A 20,355-nucleotide genomic window follows, 5' to 3' on the forward strand; every position below is an offset into this window, starting at 1 on the left:
GATTTATTTTTTTTTTTTTCATTAGGATATACTTCAACAAGGGTTATTTTTATTTTCACAGTTGAACGACTATTTCAACCCCCAATGTCGTTTACCACGCTGGAATTTAAAACGCTCGTCATTATAACAAAGCAATTCTTTATTTAACACTTCAATATTACACTTTATATCATTTTTAGTATATTTTACAGGAGTTTAAATAGACACCTAACTAATCCCAGCCCTGTCCAACACACACAAGCACTGAATTAACTCTCGCAGAACTGAAAACACAACTCAAAAAGCCGACACTGGTCTAAGCAGGCAGCATCATTTATAATAATCTTTCAAAGAAGTCCAGTTTTTAATACATCCGTCCAAGCCAGGGATGGAAATAAGACTCCCATTGCATAGCAGTTTGATCCAACCCTCGTTCTGCTAAGGGTCTAATCAGACACACCTGAGCTTGTAACTGGACCTACACACTGTGGCTAAATCAAGCACATATTAAAACCTGGAACGGGTGAACCTGCTTTGCAATGGGAGTCTTATTTCCATCCCTGGTATGTGGTCTACATTGTTGGGTTGGTCGGGCACTGTTCAGAAGGGAGGGGTCTGCGAGAAAGAAGGAAGGGGAGGGGGTTCGTTCAGGAGTGGACCCCTTTCTCATCCTCGTCTTCTTCCTTCACCTGGAAAACAAAAATCTGAAATGAAGTTTCCTTGTTTGTGTTGCACAGTAGAGCTGCGTGGATTTTGCACGGAGCTGGCTACGTCTGCTTGGCTCGTCTGTCTGTGTGGTATTGATTCTGAACTGTTCTACCCAGTTAGAGCAGTGATCTGGAAGTGTGTTCCCAGTGGCTCCCATTCCTCCCTCCCTCCCACCCGCCTTACTCCTACTACCGTCACCTCCTGCTCCTCTCCCAGCTCTCTTCCACTGCCCCCTCTCACAAACTCCCTCTCCTCTCCCTTCTCCCAGCTCTCTTCCACTGCCCCCTCTCACAAACTCCCTCTCCTCTCCCTTCTCCCTCTCCTCTCACTCCCTCTCCCAGCTCTCTTCCACTGCCCCCTCTCACAAACTCCCTCTCCTCTCACTCCCTCTCCCAGCTCTCTTCCACTGCCCCCTCTCACAAACTCCCTCTCCTCTCCCTTCTCCCTCTCACTCCCTCTCCCATCTCTCACCTGCTCTACTCCCTCTACCTCTGGGATGTAGAACTGCAGCATGTTCTGGATTCCGCTTCGCAGAGTGACAATGGAGCTGGGGCAGCTGGTGCAGGAGCCCTGGAGCTTGAGCTTCACAATCCCGTCCTCAAACCCTCGATACAGGACATCCCCTCCGTCCTCCTGAACCGTGGGCCTGGGAGAGGGAAGAGAGGAAGAGAATGACACGCACGTTGTCAGATCTGCATGCAAACCTAACCCTAAACGCAGCCCTAACCACAGTAAACAGTAAAACAATCTGTATTTGTAATATTAAGTGTAAATGCATGCTGAGACTGAGTGTAAGTGCTGTCCCCAAGGGCACCCATGTAAAGGAGATGGTGCATCTCAAGGTTTAGTTTTGCTTACTTCTACTGCTAAATATTTAGCCATGCACTTGGTGTTGAAACTAGTCAGGTATCCGCCACTAAAATTCCCTGTCCAAGTAAAGACTGTATTGCTTGCTAAACGCGGAGCAGTGTTCTAGTAGCGCAATGACTGAATACACAGTATTGGTTAGTTTTGCTTTGCTCGCTGCGTGTGTGTGGCTCCCTTAGGTTGTGCTTCTTGTCTCTGTGATTTTGGCTCGATCAAAAGCACAGCGTAACTTGCACAGGGTCGTTTTCTCCACAGCCTCCGACTGTTATTCCAGGCAATCTCAAGCCAAATTTATTAAAAAAAAAAAAAAAAAAAAAAAAAAAAAAAAAAAGGATAAATTTACATTTTGATCACATCTTGCAAAACTGAACTGCATACCTGATCCGGGTGTCTAAAAGCTCCTTTATCATGGAGACGACCTCGTCATCTTCATCGGAGGGGGCTGGGGAGAGAAAGGAGAGAAAGGAGAGAGAGAGAGAGAGAGAGAGAGAGAGAGAGAGAGAGAGAGAGAGAGAGAGAGAGAGAGAGAGAGAGAGAGAGAGAGAGAGAGTCAAAGTGAACATACTGCATAGCAGGTCTGCGTTTCAATTTTCTGCTGGTCTGCTCTGGCTTTTCTGTTCCGTACCACATCATGGATCGTTATTGCTGGTTACCTGTTTGACAATGTGAGCAATAATCCTAATGCCATCAGTGCACTAGAGCAGACATTCTAAAAAGAGCTTTGAAACAGACTTTAAAGTTATGTAAAAAGTGTAAAACGTTCTCAGGATGTTAATGAAAAGAAAAAAAATCACAGGTACGTTATTTACACAGTTGCAGTAACACGTGGGGATGTGCAATGCTGTATTTTTCAAAACCCCGCTATTTACTCTTTAACTCCAGCACGGACTTACAGGCATCTAAGAACTAAAATTAAGCGCCCTCTTGTGCTCCCTCGTACCCGTGTCTGTCTGGGGGGTCCCCTCTGTCAGCACTGGCAATCCGGAGCTGAAGAAGTCCATGATGGTAGCGTACACCTCAGGCTTGATCAGCTTCCACTCCAGCACGGGGTCACCCTGCCGAGAGGAGGATCCGTGAGAGAGAGGAACGGGGGAATCAACAGAGCTAAGTGGGGTGTGCCAAGCCATGCCAAGCCAAGCCAAGCCAAGCCAAGCCAAGCCTGTAAATCAGGGCTGTCCAATCAAATCAAGGTCCTGGAGGGCTAGTCCGCTCCTGGTTTAACTGATCAGGGTATGGATGGAGGTTTCATTGGATTAATTTAGAACAGGGTTGGAGCAAAGACCAGGAGTGGAAGGGTTAACTTTGGCCAACCCTGCTGTGAATGAACTGGACCAGGTCTTCAAACTCCACCTGCTCTGCATCCAGTCCTGGGTTTCAGGTGTATTACTACAATGATCAGGCCCCTGGTAAATCTGCTCTGAACTTTACATGGGGACAAACGGACACAAACGGACGCAAACGCACAATGACCTCATATGAAGATGCCATTTTCTTTCTCCATACAAAGCAATATATTTATTACGTGTTCAAAACTGCTTTTCTTTTTGCAGCTATTTTCAATATTTCATGCATGAAAGAGTTATAGCTGAAAGTAATGAAACCTGTGAGTTTCAAGCCACGCCCTTTATCAGGCATTGATCACTTGAATATCCTAAATTACAACTAATAAGTTAAAATCTTACATGATCTTATTCTTCATCCTTCGAGGTTTTTTACCTTTGTGATGGTGATGAAGTCAGGTCCCAGAAAGACACCCTTTACTCCCTCGATTCTGAACAACTGCCTGCAAAGAAAACACTTTACTGCAAAATCACAGACTAGGTCTGCACCGTTTCCAAGAAAACGAGACAACGCAGTTTGCCTAGAGGATGACGATGTTAAAGCCTTGGCGCTGAATTCTTGAAGCCCTTAATTATTTTTTTTTTGCTTCTCTTTTCAATTCTTTTCGGCAATTACGAATCTTACCATTATGCCTTGCATAAAAACATTTCCTTGTTTGTGGTTTGGTTGTGCCGACTTGCACAGCCATGGAGACTTTGCAAGCTCGTTTGAAAAGCAAAATAAAACCAGCCCTGATGCTAATAAATCAGGTTCTCTAGGAGGCTCCTCTTGCTTCAAAATGCATCTGCAGGCCAATAAAGGCATATGAATAAGGAAGTGTTGGTCTGGTAGGGGAGACAAACATTTTTTTTGCCAAACTGGTCTGAAATCTGTTCTCAGTTTCCATTGTGTTCAGTTCTATTGTTTAAAAGCTACAGTAAGACAATCTGACGCATTCAAATAGTGAGTCGGTCTTGGTCTATCTGTTAGTGTGCTTTTCCACTGTGTTCTTAAACTTCCACAGACCTCGATTAGCACTAGTTTAGGACTTCACTTTAGACAGCAGGGATGGAAATAAGACTCCTATTGCATCGCAGTTTCACCCATTCCAGGTTTTCATTGCATCGGTAACAAGAGCAGGTGTGTGGTAAAAGTAAAACCAGGAATGGATCAAACTGCTATGCAATGGGAGTCTTATTTCCATCCCTGGATAGACCAAGATTAGCACTGGAACCAGACACTAATTATTAAGAAGTGTTCCAAATACAAAACACGGCATGCCACCAATCCTACAGGAGGTCATGCTTACCAGCTGTTACAAAAAAAAGAAATGCTTCTGAAAAGACTCGTCAGACAGAAGTGAGGCGGGGGAAGCATTTTACTGTTGCACAGGCTTCATCGCGCAATGGATCTCCAATGGGCTCCAGTGCACTGTGCAACGGCAATATGTTTCCCCTTAGAAAGTCTTTCCGGTAGCAGCCACACTGGAAACGTGTAAGAAAAAGCAGGAATTGGTTACTGAGAAGCACGACGAAAGCATTGATAGAGTTGGCTTAAAGTTAAGTTGTGTGTGTCTGTGTGTGTGTGTGTGCGCGCTGTTCCATTTACTTCAGGAATAAACTTTCTTGCCTTTTTTATAGCATTTAAATGCCAGGACAAAATCGGGTCTGATAATGAGAACAGCTCCTATGCCAGACACATTGTTTCAATGCAATTAATCAGCTCCAGATTCCTGAAGCTCTTGGAGCCACTTCTCAGAATAAATAAAACCCACATCGAGCTGCCAAGGGTGCTTCAGACAACAGTCACTCCAAACAAACTCCACTAATAAAGACTTCTACTGGATTACTGCAAAACAGCACTGGTCCATTCAGCGAGGAAGTCTTTATGATTAACAGTCAGAATCAGCCATTCTAAATGTAATCTAAGTGATCAAGTTTATGATTTTTTTTTTTTATATATATACAATACTGTATGTTCAGAGCAATGAAACTACTGTATGACGGCTTATCTTCATTCCAAATCATTTTTGTTTTCATGCTGTGGTCATGCTTCAAGCCTGCCCTGGACTGGAGAAACCGCCCTCTCTCATCAGCATGAGACAAACACCCGCCAAATTTCACATTTCTAGTTTAGGATTAATAGAATACCAGGTAGAATCTACACACCAGGGCCTGGATTTCACAGCTTCCCTTGTTCAGGTACACTGTTGAAATGCCCAGGTGTCTGGACTCCAATTGCACAGCAGTTTCACCCATTCCAGGTTTTCCTACAAGCTGCAGTGTATAGGCAGCAAGCTCATGTGCGTCTTATTAAACTTCTAGTAATGGGAGTCTTATTTTTATTTCCAGCTCTGGATAGGGAGTGGTCCACTTGCCTGGCGAGCGGAGAGCAGAAAGCCGCGCTGGGGAGAGAGAAGTCCATGGTCCCCGATTCCAGAACCACCCGTCCGGGAAGGAACTTGAGACTGTTTGGGTTCGGAGTGTCCTGGGTCTGGATAAACATCCATCTCGCTGTGGGGAGGGAGAAGCAGAGAGATGAACCCCATACTTCTGATCCTTTACATTACTCCTAGGACAAATCTAGCAACATCTGAACAAACTTGAAATGTATTTCATTTACCACACATACATGGGTAATGTGTCTCATTTCTGCAAGCATTTCCAGAAAGCGTCTTTCTCCAGCTTCGTTAGCGTTTGTGTCCACAGTCGTTGTCGACGCACTGTTGCTGTCGTCAGCCTTCTTAAAGAAGCAGCAATAGAAGCAGCTCCTGGTGCTCTTTGCACTGCATCGAGAGGACTGCTGACTGAATCAGACAGTCGTCCGACTCACATCACCGCTGGACAGAGTGCAGGGCAGTGTATGCAACTCCCTGTGTACAGTAATGACTCCCCTACCTGGAATAAGTGAAGCTGGCTGCAGGGGCTGCAGTCTCCTGGGTTTTGCATGCTGTGAATTCAAGGAAATTCCAGAGTAACACCGGCGCCCAATCAGTGACACGGGGGAGGATCTGAAAGGGGCACACAGCGAGGCTGAAATGTAATTCATGACGCACAAACGTGCAGTATGATGAGGCATTCTTTCTATTTAGCACACCTCTGCGTCACAAATCGGTGCTGCATTTCTCTTTACGTATTTAAATCATTTTAAACTACCTGTAAGTTTTTCAATGCATAATAAAACTGGTTATCAAAAAATATTAGTATTAGTTTTATTGAGACATTCAACCTAATAATAACCGAACAGCGTATAAGTGAATATGCTGAGAATGCTTTTTCTTAGGAATATAAAAAATATTACAGCCTTCTCAGAGTATGACAGTACTTTTCATTTTACGAAGATTGTGTTTATCACTGTTAGTGCGGCACGTCATAAAACTGGCGACAGTAAATGAAGGTCGAACAACTTCCGAGTCTTTAATAACAGATGTGATCTAACAAACCCGGCGTGGTTTGTGAAAATTCACAAAATAATATCATGGAATTATTTTAAACAAAAAGAAAAGCACCCATTTCTTATCTCTGTGGCGCACACGCCAGACCGATATAAACAACACGTTGCATGAGAAAGTTGAAAACTGACAAGTCTCGTGTGCTTTACACGGGCTTCCCCGGTTACAACCGAACAGGACACACCGACAGGACTTTGAAACCTCTATTTAGGAAAGGCACACGTTGTTAATGAAACTCACTGCGTTGGTTTGACGGCAGTAGATGCCAATTTTGCAAGACGCGTAAACAGCCTGCAGGACGCCATCTTTGTGAGTGGCACTCTTTGACTTACCCACAATGCTTTCCGCTGAGGGGCAAACTTGGTCACCGGAAAAAGAATTCGTAAAGGAGAGGTAAATTACGGGTGGTCGGCACTTTAATCTTAAAAGAGCAAAATGTAGAAAGTTTGAGGATTATTATGGACATTATTAAAGAAAAAAAGAAACTCCTGCCATATGAAGCACACACTTGTTGACACTGAAGTCCCAACAAGCGTTTACAGTTTAAACTTCAAATCCAAAACCTTAAAAGCTTTGCCCACAAGACTCCTCATGCTGTAAGTGCCTCTTCGAAATGGAAATAGTACCTTAGTTGCAGACTAAAATGACTTCAGTGCGATGAAGTATTTAGTCCAGTCCTCAGTCTGCTAATGAAAGGTTTATACGTTTTTTGACCATCACATTGCCTTTTAAAGACACGATTCATTCAAACCGGGTTTTAAAAGGTTCGTCTGGTTTGGGCTTAGTGCAAAGAAACTGCATGCAGGTGCCTGTCTGTCTGTGACCTTGAATAAATGATCAACTGTGACGCCGTAACACGGGGCTTGCTTTTTCATTAAACCAGCACCCAGACTGTTTGCATTTCTGGTTTTGAGGTTATATGCGTTATTTAAATTAATTAATGTTATAAAATACCCATTACCCATTTAACTGGTCAGGCTAGCTGTTGGATACTTTATTCTCAAACTATCTTATTCATAAAAATAATAATAATAATAATCATTTACATTACCTCATGAAATATTTGAGCGCAATATGAGAATTAAACTTTGTATCTGCGTCCCAACGCTTTAGGACATTCATTTAATTTTCAGATTAAGTCACAGGTTCCACTATTCATATCATACGAATCACCTACCCTTGTGATGGTGTAGTAGCGACAGATATCCACCTGGGGGCGACAAAAAGGAGCCACAGAACCATGTTTTTCACTTTTTTTTTTTTTTTTTTTTTTAAAACAAGGTCGTAAATTCAAATTGAAGACACAACAGCAAGATTATCTTTTGTTTTCTTGTTTATTTTATTTTCTATCTGACTTTCTTATTCTACACATTTTGCAATAACAGTACTTAACAAGGTCAAGTGCTTTTGGTAAATCAAGTATTTCAAGACAATAAAACAAGAGCCTTCTAAACAGGGGGGGTCCCGGTCCCTGCTACTGAAACGTCACCAGGTCCTACGGAGAAAGGTGTCTTAGTGTAAATGTAACAGAAAACGATGACATACAAACATGCACCACACACGCAGCACTGTCCTTCTGCAAAGCAACTCCCTGGAACAGTATGGGAGCATGTTCTTGCAGAAAAAAAAACACAAAACACTAAACCAAAATCAAATAAAAACAGGAGGAGTCTGAAAACCTGCATTTGCAATAAAACTACACATGGTCAAATACAGTTACACTGAGCTGCAGTATAATACGAATCACCAATGCAATTGGTTCCAGCACTGCACTGGTCTCTCGCTTCGCTGAAAGGATCTGCGTGGTTTATTTTAGTGATAATGCTTAAACCTTGCATAGAAATACAACAGTGTCTTAAAAGTGCACATGGTTTTGCTGCTAGAGATTCACTACCTGTGCTGTAGGTCAGATTCCTGACAAGTCGGATCATGTGACAACACAGGACGCGATCAGGCAAAAGCAGCAGGCAGTGGCGTTTGTCTTCTGTAGTGTTGTACTGAAGTTTGGGGGTCAATTCTCGTTTCTCAATTCCACATCCCCTTTTAAATCAATTCCAGCACATCGCTGACCAGAATTGCAACCAGCGGTATTCAGTTAAAAACGAGCCTCTCACAGTGGCGACAAATGACCTAAAATGTAAAGTCACTGTTCGCCAACGAAATAACAGCAGCTGATCAGAATCACACCAGCGATCAGGTCTCTAAAATATCTGCAGGCACTGGAATTGGAAATTGATTTTAAAAAAGGAATTGAAAGCCAGGAATTGAGCCCAGCCCTGGCTGTGTTAGCAGATCTAAAGAGTCAAAAAAAAAAAACAACCTTTCGCTGTGATCATGTGACTGCTCCCAAGAGGTAAAAAACAAACACTTTATAAAGGGGGTTAGCCCTCCTTTAATACCCAATACAACCCTGTAAAGGGTTTAGAAACATCAAGCCCTACTCCATGTTTTGCTGTGCAAAAAACAAACCACAAAGTGAAGACAGTTGACAGGAAAGCGTAAGGGACAGGCCTGCAGATCACAATGAGGTCAATGTAGTGTATTGGGAGAAGATTGCACGGTGCAGTTCACAGAATTGTCACAGGGGGCGCACTTCTTGATGGATTCTTCTCCCCCACTCCAGTGGACGGAGCGGGTGGCTTACCAGCCAGATGCTGATGCGGTATGAATTCATTCACAGTCCCTACTGCAGCAAAAGAATTGGACATGCAAGCGCACCTGCCGAGGTCTGCAGCGCAAGAGCACCATCTAGTGGCTGCAGGGAAGAGCGCTCCTCAGGTTGAGAAATTAAAATCCAGTGCCCGGTTTGAACAGGGAAAAACAAAAAAATTAAAAGCACAAATCAAATAGCATATTGCTGATTTTTTTTAAACTGGTCAGAATATTTAATTCCGCTCAGGATTCTGTCTCCAGTCCAAGAATCCACCTTGGCAAAAAAAATAAAAACCATCATCTAATCAATGACTCTGTCAGAGTTGCGTGACTCAGACTGAGGGAAAAAGGTCACCAATTTGGGGTAAGCCACTAAGCCCGAGGCCTTGGAGGAGCAACCATTTCTTGTTCCCTACGTGGATTCCTGCATGGAGGGTATTTAAAGATTTAAAAAAGGATCGGGAGGTAAGAGAATGCGCTTGAAAGCCTTGGTCAGCACTCCTAATTTAACAGTGCAATTCCATTCACTATCATGTAAGTGTGCAGTTATGAAAGAGACGAGATCTCAAACATGTACTTTCATTTTAAAAATACGGCCGCCACACTAGGTCAAAGAAAGTTCTCAGTTTGCTTGCCTTCCCTTCAACAAAATCTGTTTCACTTCCTGGGTTGTTTCACCTCAGCAGTGTCTTCGGGAGGGGGAGGGGTCAAGCGTCTTACTGGCTGCAAAGAATGTCAGTCATTAGGGGAAGCAGCTGATTGGTTTCAAACAGGACTAAGAAAGCAAACAGAGCGGTCTTTAACCTCGGGCAGTACCAGGATGTTAAAATGAAAAGACATGCTCGTCAAAACGTAGATCTCTCTCAAGACCACCCATTCGATGCCTAGATAGCGATGCGCGTGGCGAGGAACACGTATGGAATTATTTAGCGAGCTGCAATCTCTGCAAAGTCTGAACGCACTCTTCTCTAGGGCTTCTCCTTGGGAGCTTTGAAGGGGAAAGGCGCCGAAATGAAGGGGTCGGACGAGCAGACTTCGGAAGTCCAGGAGTGCAGAGGCACCACGGGGGCAGCCTGGCGGGCCACGCTGGAGACCACCACGGGCTGCTGCTGCCCCACAGCCTCCTCGGGGGGGGTGTAGTGCCGGGAGTACTTGGCGAGAGCTTGGGGGCGGAAGGGCTTGGGGGCCACCTGAGGTGGGGGAGCGCGAGCCTGAATCACGGCGCTGGGGGCCGGAGCGGAGCACTCCGCGAGCTGGGTTGTGGCGCCGGGGCGAGGGAGAGGAGTGGTGAAGGAGGCGGAGTGCTGCATTGGGATGGGGTAAGGTAGTGGCTGCTGCTGCTGGCCGGATTGGTGGTATACAGCTCCATGCAGCTGGTTCTTCCTTCCGAAAGGGGCGTGGAGGAAGACGTCAAATTCGTCTGCCGGCTGGGGGTCTGCAGTGGCTGGGCGATGGAAAGGGGCGCTCTGGAACACATCCTTGCTCTCCGCTCCCCTGGAGGAGTTCCTGAAAGGAGCCGAGGTGAAAACATCTGCTTCGCGGTCAGCCGCCTCCGAGCCTCCTCCCCCGAATAGCACAGAGGAGAATTCCGTCGACGGGGAATCCAGAGCGGAAGGACCCCCGTCAAGCAAGAGGAGGTCTGGCTGCTGGGGCTCCCGGCCTTCCCCTCTCCCTCTCTGCTCCGAGGAATCCGCTTCATCCGAGGAGTCTGTCAGCAAGGGCTGGGAGCCACTGCAGTCCAAGGAAGTCCCTTCCCCCCTGCCTCCCTCGTAACCCTCTCCTTCCTTCTCATCCTCCTCACTGTCCTCCTCCTCCTCACTGGAGTGGAAGGCACTGGCCCCCTGGATCTGCTGCCCCCCGGACCCCTCCGCGTCATTCAGGCTGCTGTACCCCAGAGTCGGGGCCTCTTGGCTGGGGTTGCTGTGGCTGTCCAGGGTCAGCCCCAGGTACCCGTTGTGCTCCAGCTGCAAGCCTGCAAGAGAAGGACAAGACCTGGCATTAGGCTGGAGTCCGGATTGGGGTTATGAAACTGTGCGGAAGCCTGGTTTATTGCGCCTGTATCCTGTAAAAGCAGTCAAACTCAATCTCCATAGTGCAGCCCCACGATGCACACCGAATAACTGAAGCCACCAGTACGGACGTCAACTCTAATCTAAAGCCGTGCTTGTTAATCTGCAGGTACAGATACTTCATTCTTCAAGTTGGTTACGGTGTTAAATGGAACAAGAATCTGTTGCAACGTCTGTTTTTAAAAAATAAAAGTAGGACTCAGCAAGAACTAGCAGCGACGGCTTCAAATTACTAAGCACTGCCTAAACCTGTCAGGAGGTGGAGAGTGCAGACAAAAAACCCATCATATCCCCTGGGAAAAAAAGAACCACCACCAGGGCTGCACCACGAACAACAAACACAAATACAACACAGCATGCAGAGGGACAGATCACGACAAATGCCTTTACACAGGTTACCAACGTACAGCCTTCAAATTACAAACAAACAAACAACTGAGCCAGACGTTTTCAACACAGACGTTCAGCAATGCATTCTCGGGGGGGGTTATTTTTAAAGCTTGGTAAAATTTAGGATGAGCAAATCTCTGCTATAAAAGAAACAAAAATATATCACATGGTGTGCATTTACCTAAACAACATTCGTCAACATGAGCGAAACAAAAAAAACATTTAGGTTAAAAAAAAAATAAAAGCATGAAAAATATACTTCAATATCTTTACTAAGCTCAGAAAAGAACCCCATCACATGAAAATGTAAATTTTTAGAGCATCTGGAACCTAAATAAACAGGTTCCGGACGATGCAGGTTCCAAATCGTACAGGTTCTGGTAAACGGAACAGAATATTGAGAATGGGAGGGGGGGGCTTATGTTAAAGTTTCTGTAAAGAATACAAGAGACACCTAAATCGTCTCTGGCTAGTATTAGCGTTCAAATTAGTTGAATCCCTTTAAGAAACATCTGCCTCGTCAAGATGTGCAGGACTCTACCGTTTGCCTGTGGAAACGAAGCATCATTTCAAAATGCAGATTCAAAAGTAAAAGATGACAGACGGACAGACAGACAGACAGACAGACAGCATCGGAGAGAAAGAGATCATTACCTTCTGAGCAGCAGGAGGGAGAAGGAGGAGGACGTTAGCCAGCGCAGATCAGGACAGGAGTTAGTAAGAGTGAGACTGGGAGAGACAGAGAGGTCCACGGGAGAGATCCAAAGAGAGGAGACGGTCGCGGGGGGTCCATCGAAATAATCCCAACACTAACTAAATCCTGAAGCAATCTAATCCTATAATCCACCTGGGATTATTGACCACATCCCCATATTGCTTTAATAAAAATCTTTCCTGAACAACCTGTTATAGTTTACCTTGAATATGAGACTGCTGTGTGTGTGAGGATTTATAGGCGGTGGTTGTAGCGCTGATGTATAGACAAGTTGTTATAAAAGTGTCTTGGTCACTATTGTGCTGGACAACCTGTCCAGTGCAGAGCACACCTGGCAGCAAGCTAACAGAGACGGAAATAAGACTCCTGTTGCTCTCGTTTGATCCATTCCTGGTTTTACTAGGAGTTTTATAAGACACACCTGAGCTCGTTACCAGCACACACTGGCTAATCAAGCTCATAGTAAAACCTGGAGAAAAATCAGTGAAACTGCTATGCAACAGGAGTCTTACTTCCATCCCTGCTGCCACTGCACTGTTGGGCTGTATCCGACACCTACAAAAAATGTTTTTGCATGAACTGTAGGAACAGCAGGCAGCAGTTAAGCAATGCATCACCTTCATCCCCCAATGGTATAGAACATCCAAGTGACACACTGCCCTTGCAAACTTTGTATGCTTCTCAGGCTGAATAAAAAAAAAAAACACACAAAACCAACACCAGCTTTTACATTCACATGTACATGTTTATTTAAGGTTTTTTTTTTTCTTTTTTGGTCGTTTAATAAAAATAGAGAAGGTACACATTGAATTACACATTGTTCCACACCAGGGAGGGGCGTTACTGCTGGATTTTTAAACACACTGGGTAACACTGTCACAGCAACACAAGAGTAAGTAAATCTACCAGCAAGGCTAGACCTCTACTGCAAACAGCATGGTGTCTAATAAAAATCACTAGGATTGCATAGGTGAGCCACACAGAAACCTGCTAGAAACTCACTGTACAGCTGAGAGAAGAGGGAATGACAAGACAGAATAGGGAGGGAGGCAGAGACATTGCAAGACTTCTTTATCCCTTTACCCCCTCAATCTCTGGTATCTACATCACAGCGCAGTGCTGCATGTTACAGATTTAGAAAGGCCAAGGGGTTTGTACTATATCTTTTTCAGGAGTTATCTTGGATTGGGAAAGTCATTATAAAAACACTGCAGATGTAATTCGATTATGCAAACACCCTCTGGTCCCACTTGGTTCTGATAATGGAGGTCTGGCCGCATATACATTTACACAAAAACCATCTAGGAAAGGGGTCGATATTAACAGGTGTTAACAGCATATTCTGAATCGTTTAACCTCCATCCAGACCATAAGCCGTTCTTTAACACGGTCACAGATGCACTAGTCATTTAATTACTACAGATCATTCAGCTATAGTGTTTGAATTATTTGAATCTACTTCCAAAGAACCACAGTGCTCCCCGTGCACTGCTGTGCAGCAGAGAGTGGGCTGCTGGAGTTGGTGTGGTACGCTCGGCAGTAACAGCTGGGACAGACGTGGAAAGTGAAGGCTAGGAAAAGATGATCTTTTTAACAGGGATCAGGGTGATTCTGGAGCAGCCAGTCGTAGTGCAGCTTTTTAAAAAAAGGGGAGAGGCTGGATTCTGGGTTCTTCCTTCAAACTGATGGATTTAAAGTCTGCGTCTGCTTGAAATGTAACGTGTAAAATACCCACCCAACCCAAACGCTTCATTTTAAAATAAAAAACACTGCATGGACTCCAGCCTGTTAACAAAAAACGAAATCAAAACCAACCCCTTTCCATGGATGTTCCTTATATAGGTTTAATAAACTGCCTGTCAGACTAACTGTATTGAATTAGCTGGCTCTCAGATCCCCAGTACAGCACTGAGTTCTCTATACTAAACTGTATTGAATTAGCTGGCTCTCAGATCCACAGTACAGCACTGAGTTCTCTACACTAGACTGTATTGAATTAGCTGGCTCTCAGATCCCCAGTACTGCACTGAGTTCTCTATACTAGACTGTATTGAATTAGCTGGCTCTCAGATCCCCAGTACAGCACTGAGTTCTCTATACTAAACTGTATTGAATTAGCTGGCTCTCAGATCCACAGTACAGCACTGAGTTCTCTACACTAGACTGTATTGAATTAGCTGGCTCTCAGATCCCCAGTACAGCACTGAGTTCTCTATACTAGACTGTATTGAATTAGCTGGCTCTCAGATCCACAGTACAGCACCGAGTTCTCTATACTAGACTGTATTGAATTAGCTGGCTCTCAGATCCCCAGTACAGCACTGAGTTCTCTACACTAGACTGTATTGAATTAGCTGGCTCTCAGAAATACAGAAGAGTGTAAACGTACTTGAAAACACTGGGTACCCCAGATAAGTGACGCCCAGACTGAGTGAAGCCCTCTGACCGAGACTTGAGGACATCAGGAATAAAAACTCCCGTCATCATCCTCACCCCACCACAAGGGGGCAGCGTCAGAAACTGTGACGCACATGGACGACTGTTCTACACACTGAAATCATAAAGAGAACAGCATCGTTTCCCTGCGGACGGGCAGCGTTTCAGGACGAGAACGAGGCAGGACTGCGGGGAAACACAGAAGCTCGGGTTTAGAATTTAGAAATGATCTTCGACAAACAGTTACAGAGCAGATCCAAATACTGCAAAGCTCTTTAAGAGGCGGACTGTAGATCTTTTACAATGTAACCGTCACGTGTCTGAGTGAGCCTCTTCCAGGAGCCCCTTGCAAATAAAACAGCAGAACACAAGGGGGCTCACCTCCCGGATACACAAGGAGATGGATAGATCTGGGCTGTGCTAAACTGTACAGTGATCTACGGTGGTGTGCCACAGTCTCACAACGCTCCCTGAAACACCTCCACCCACAGCTCAGGAAGAGGCAGCAACCATGCCAGAGCCTGAGAATGGCTACAGTCACTTAATTTACGCCAAGACGGAGAAAGACGCCCATTGCCAAGCAGTTTGACAAGCCCAGGTTTTTGCCGTGAGCTTCATTTGCGTAGATCTGTTTAAGAGAAGGCAAATCTAAAATTAACTGCAATGCCTCAAAACTGCTCTGCAATGTTGAGTCTTTCCAACCACACCAAACCAGCTACCACCTCTCATTCAACCCAGCCCTGTTGGAGAACTTTTACTGTAATATCAGATTTATTTGTTAAAACCACCAGATCAAATACAGCGATACACTGGCTCAGGGCAGTAGGGGGCGCTGTCAAGCTCTGCAATTGCAGAATCATCCTGACCTGTCTTGATTAGGTTAAGCTGTATTGTATTTGCAAGGATTCTTAAAACTTTTGCAAAGATGGAAACCACTGAGTCCATCATTAAACACAAGCAGAAACACGTCCATTTGGTTTACAATCCTTTGAGTTCACGGTTCTCCAAAACATCTCAAAATCTGAAAGTAGCACCAAGCCAAGCTACAAATGGATTTTAACAGCCTTGGAGTTCAAATTGCAAAGAAATTAAGTCATTTCAAGGATTTTTGTAAAAGCGGTGAATCAATCTTAAATTGAGAAGCCCAGTCGTTACTGTGCAGTAACGCACAGAACCAACCCAGCTCAACAGCGCCTCCTACAGTACAAAGCAACACACAGCAGCTAAAAGTTTAAAGCTCAACATGTTTGTTGCCATGAAACCCGGGTTTGAAAACGAGACCGAATGCAATAAATGTATGGGTCTGGAATTAAATGGGTTTTCAAAAACTCCAGGTCGCTCCCTCCCCTACTTCGGAAATAATTATATTTTATACAGCAGTTGAAACAAAAGCATCAGTATGCTGGCCAGTCATTTGCAAATTCAAAATCACTGCCCCCCCCCCCCAAACAGAGAGAGAGAGAGAGAGAGAGAGAGAGAGAGAGAGAGAGAGAGAGAGAGAGAGAGAGAGAGAGAGAGAGAGAGAGAGAGAGAGAGAGAGAGAGAGAGAGAGACTTGGTACAGATGCGACATAAAAAAAAAGAAACACCATTGTTACACTCTAGAAGTCACAGAAAAAGAAGTCTTAAATCTATAATATATAATATATATTGATACTCACTTCTTACATTCATTCTATCTATATATTCACATTTATTCTTACTGTGAGAGCTGAAAGTTTCTTAACACTATTTAGTTATTTATTTTTCATTTATTTATTTATTCATTCAGTTATTTAGTATTTACGTATGTATTTATTTTGAAAAGGAAAACAGGAGTCTGGATCGTTGATTTATACACCAAGGGTAAAGGACTGCTTTTGGGATGAAGTGCTTTCTGTCCGCTTATTAAAAAGAATAAAATATTAAACATGAAGGAATGTTACCATCACAGGACTGGGTCTAGCCCGGTCCGACCCGTACAGGACAACAGAACCGACCCAGTACTTGAGACACCTTTCTTTCCCTTTGAAAGTGTCGTCTGCGCGTCCCTTCGGACTTCACTGAATACTGCCACCTTGCGTGCTTATTGTGCCCCTTATCAATGCTAAAGCAGAACAGCTATTCAACAAATCACTTATTAAGGTGCTGATTTCAGAACGAGAAAGCAGTCCTTCCCTCACCCGAACGGAAGCCAATTTTCCTTGCCTTGATACAGCAGTAAAAATGTCATTGCCGCAGACGAGGAAACCTTGCTTCCAAAATCGTCTTAACACTCAGCGTGAAAGTTAAATCGCCAATCGACTGGTACCCAATTGTAAAGGAAAGGGCGGCTTGTCTTGTTTTGAAATATCAACAAAGGAATGGGTTTATTTAATACCAGCTGATACCGCACACACACACCTTACTGTCTACAGAAACCGGTCATTAACTAGACTGGACCAGTCTCTGTGTTAGTGACTCCGCAAAGCAGAACCTACAAAGCTAAGAATACGTGGATTGAAAATGTAACTTGTTGAGGGGTATTTTATAGTTTTTTTTGAGTGATCCATTAAGCACACAGATTGTCGTGTTTAGACCCCCCCCCCCATGCTCACAGAAGATGCTTTGCTTCAGAGTACAAGCCCCGCAGCACAGAGATCGTTTACCGCTGCAAGATTACACAAGCTTGTTCACGTGCATATCTCCAACTGGACATGTCAAAAGCAAAAACGGACAACATGAACACCACTATGGGTTTTGTTTCAAGCAATTGTTTGGTTTAGAAACACAAAATGAAACAACGAGAGAATGATGCACTGGCGATTTGGGGGCAGAGAGAGAGAGAGAGAGAGAGAAAGAGAACGGGAAAATGTATATGGTGGAATGGGCAGAGAGGGTTATGGGTAATGTGGGAATGTGAGAGAAAGGGAATGTGGGTATTGTAGGAATGGTAAGGGACTAGTGGGGGGATGTGGGTAATGTAGTCCCAACAGATCAGGAAACACCAAGCCTTGACAATTGTAGGGCAATGCTTTTCCATTGAGCAGCTACTGTAACTTGCCATGTTCTGACCAGTTCTTCCATCCCTACAAAACTCAAGTAGACAAATGCTTTGGAAAATGCCTTCACTGGTGAAACAAGACTTGCATTAAACTAAATTCATTGGCCAAAACATTTGCTTACTCGACTTTCTTATTGGCTTGACTCAGAGTGTCAGCTAGCCAATGGAAACAGATTATTTTTTTTAAACAGACCAAATCAGAAGCTTGTGGTCAGGTGATTGGCCGATGAGGGCCACTGCCCTAGAAGATTGCCATCAAGGCGAGAACAGTAAGACTAACAGAGAAGCCACAACAGAACAGGAAACTGGGAATGGTACAGCAGGAGATGTTCACAGATTTAGGAGTAAGATGTCAACAGAACTTCATGAGATTGCTACAGATCTGACCAGAACGGACTCTAGCCCCCTCCCGGGGCTCCCCAAAGTCAAGGTAGAACTCCACTTGTGTTCAGTCAAGGCTAAAACCAAGCTCACTGCAGTTAACAAAGGAGAGGCAGACAAGGTGAGTGGATGGCTCATATGAGTGTGAGGACCCACTAGACTCCAAGAGAGACCAGGGTTACAAACTAGTACTGGGTTTCAGAACTCCCCTAAATGATACAACTGAAATGACCAGGAGGAGAATTGAGGAATCAGCATCTCTCCTTATAAATAAATGTGACGAATTCAAAACGACAAGCGTCTCTACTGGTAGTCTAGCGGAAACGCTTGCAGATGAATTTATTATCCTTGGCGATAGAGACAGGGGGGGGGGGGGGGGGGAGGGTGGGGAGTGAATCACAGCGATCCTTCTTTAGACCGCTCGGATTGCCGTCGCGCTCCTGATCATTTGGGTCTCAACGGTTCCGGGTGCGGAGACAAGGGGATCTGTGCAGGCCATGCGGAGAGTCAGCGGGAGGGAGTCCTGGCGTGCCGAGAAGAGGAAGAGGAAGAAGAAGAGCGGACTCCGCAGGGATGAGGAGGAGGAGGAGGAGGCGGAGGAGAGACGAGTCACCCTCCTCCACCCTCCCCCCCTTACAGGTCGATCAGCTGGTCCACGAGGAGCAGAGAGCACGCCAGGGTTGGCAGGCTGGACTCCGAGCTGCCGCTGCTGTTGCGTGAATGACCACCTGGACGTGCGAGAGAGCAGCAGGGGTGAGAACCGGGCAGAGAGGGGGGGGGTCACAGGGGGCGTGTTTTCAAAACTTGGTAAGCAGATTTAGACAAAAACGTCAGGTTCCCCTTTTTTCAATCTACGCCGCGAATCAGGTCGTCGAGGTGCCGAGACCCTCCGGTGTTTTAGAAGTATCATTAAATAATGAACCGATTAAGAGTTGTGCTGAAGCAGCAGCTGCTTGAATTTGTGTGGAGCGCTGTCCTCCACAAAGACCAAGAAAAGCAGGCATCACCACAAACCCAAGCAGCTGCTTCGTAACTGGTTTCACTTTGAATGGCAAATCAGACCGATCGACACCAACGACCCTCACCTAATTGTCAGCACCTGATTTCTGTGGACAGCAACAATCCGAATAATAATGAAGACTTGGGAGTTTAGGGTACGGACCACGAGGAGCAGCCCCTCTGATCTGTACGATTTCTTCTCCAAAAAGCAAATCAGCTTCACGTAAGTTCAACTCAAGAAAAATCTCGGGAAGCTCTTGAAGACCGCTTTAATAGTTTCTGGACCAGATTCTGCCTATTCCCCGAGTCCTATGGAAAGCATCGCCACAAGGCCCTGATTCGAGCACGCTAGCGGGCTGCACAGAATCTGGAAAGCCGTGTTTTTGCCGCAAGTCTCTGGTCGCACGTTCTTTTCTGTTGTTCGCCACTAGATGGCGATGTATCGACTCTGTGAAAGCAGACACACGCCAGCCTCCAAAAAACAAGGAAAACAGCTTCAGGTACAAAGGTAAGCATAGCCTTTAGCCTGGCAGAGGTACATTGCTTTGCAGTTTTATAGATTCGGAAATTTTACGTAAAATTACCAAGCTTTGAAAACAATCCCACAGTTTAGACAGACATGACTGGCAGAAAAACCTGAAGAAGCAAGCGAGAGAGGGAGAGAGAGAGGGAGAGACCAGGCAGCAGCTTTGATTTCTAGCACCAGCTTACAAAACAGCAACTGTGATGCTAAAAAAAAAAAACAGGCAAAATGATTCATTCTTACACACAGACGTAAACAGACGCCCAGGACAGGAGACAAAATTGCTGCGATTGCCGTTTAACAAAAGAAACTACTAAACCACTGCAGTCCCTAGAAAGTCAGCCTCACAAGAAACAAAATCTAGAATGGGCAAGCTGGGGTAGCAGGGATAAGGGTGGAGAGGAGTTGCAGAGACTCTTAAAACAGAATGGAAATACTATAATTCACTAAGTTTTACTCTCTTAACTAAATGGGCTCTAGTGTGTTTTTGGGGGGGTGGGGGGGGTAGTTCTGATCGGATTATTGGATATGGGTCGTTCTCTGCTTCTCTAAGGGGTACATAAAGAGCGACTGTCCAAAGTAACATGCAAATGTTTATTAAAAAAATAATAATAAATAAATACAACTTTTAAAATCGACATGAACAGAAAACAAATGCAGGTACTGTAGATCGAATAAATCCCTTTTGATATATGAAGTTACCGGATGAAACACCATAATACATTTGACAAAAGACAAACTGCCTCCTTTCACTATTTCAAAGATCCCACTTTTCAGAATCTGTTTGTTTATCTTGCTTCTCTGTTTGATCGGACAGACGTTTTTTCCTAGCCCTCTAGCAGAG

The 20,355-nt window shown here is 44.8% G+C and overlaps 2 protein-coding genes across 12 annotated transcripts in view; both read right to left on the bottom strand.

Moving 5' to 3' along the window:
* Positions 1-29: 29 nt before the first annotated feature.
* Positions 30-6,820, bottom strand: LOC117968937 (NFU1 iron-sulfur cluster scaffold homolog, mitochondrial-like). Its single transcript, XM_059013630.1, has 8 exons — positions 6,566-6,820; positions 5,772-5,884; positions 5,248-5,387; positions 3,271-3,333; positions 2,495-2,609; positions 1,933-1,996; positions 1,159-1,333; positions 30-668 (listed from the first exon to the last, which is right to left on the bottom strand). The coding sequence occupies exons 1-8, from the start codon at positions 6,628-6,630 to the stop codon at positions 627-629; spliced, it is 777 nt and encodes a 258-aa protein (XP_058869613.1). The 5' UTR covers positions 6,631-6,820; the 3' UTR covers positions 30-626.
* Positions 6,821-7,640: 820 nt separating this feature from the next.
* The window catches only part of LOC117397730 (AP2-associated protein kinase 1-like), a 37,820-nt gene continuing 25,105 nt past the window's right edge, over positions 7,641-20,355 (bottom strand). For 9 of the 11 annotated variants that reach the window (XM_059013617.1, XM_059013619.1, XM_059013618.1 and 6 more), the window contains one exon: positions 7,641-10,949. In XM_059013617.1, coding sequence (XP_058869600.1) covers positions 9,946-10,949 — 1,004 coding nt within the window. In that variant the 3' untranslated portion in view covers positions 7,641-9,945. Of the gene's footprint in view, positions 10,950-12,852; positions 18,718-20,355 lie in introns of those variants that run through there. The other 2 variants (XM_059013627.1, XM_059013626.1) reach the window with 1 other exon arrangement.

The sequence above is a fragment of the Acipenser ruthenus genome, chromosome 46 (genome assembly GCF_902713425.1).
Source record: "Acipenser ruthenus chromosome 46, fAciRut3.2 maternal haplotype, whole genome shotgun sequence".
Classification (NCBI taxonomy): Eukaryota; Metazoa; Chordata; class Actinopteri; order Acipenseriformes; family Acipenseridae; genus Acipenser; species Acipenser ruthenus.

Excerpts from the sequence above, each read along its gene's own strand:
- LOC117968937 (XM_059013630.1), bottom strand. The coding sequence starts at position 6,630 with ATGGCGTCCTGCAGGCTGTTTACGCGTCTTGCAAAATTGGCATCTACT. Across the intron at positions 2,610-3,270 it reads ACTTCATCACCATCACAAAG|GGTGACCCCGTGCTGGAGTG; the intron begins GTAAAAAACCTC and ends TCCTCTCGGCAG. Across the intron at positions 1,997-2,494 it reads GACCCCCCAGACAGACACGG|CCCCCTCCGATGAAGATGAC; the intron begins GTACGAGGGAGC and ends TTCTCTCCCCAG.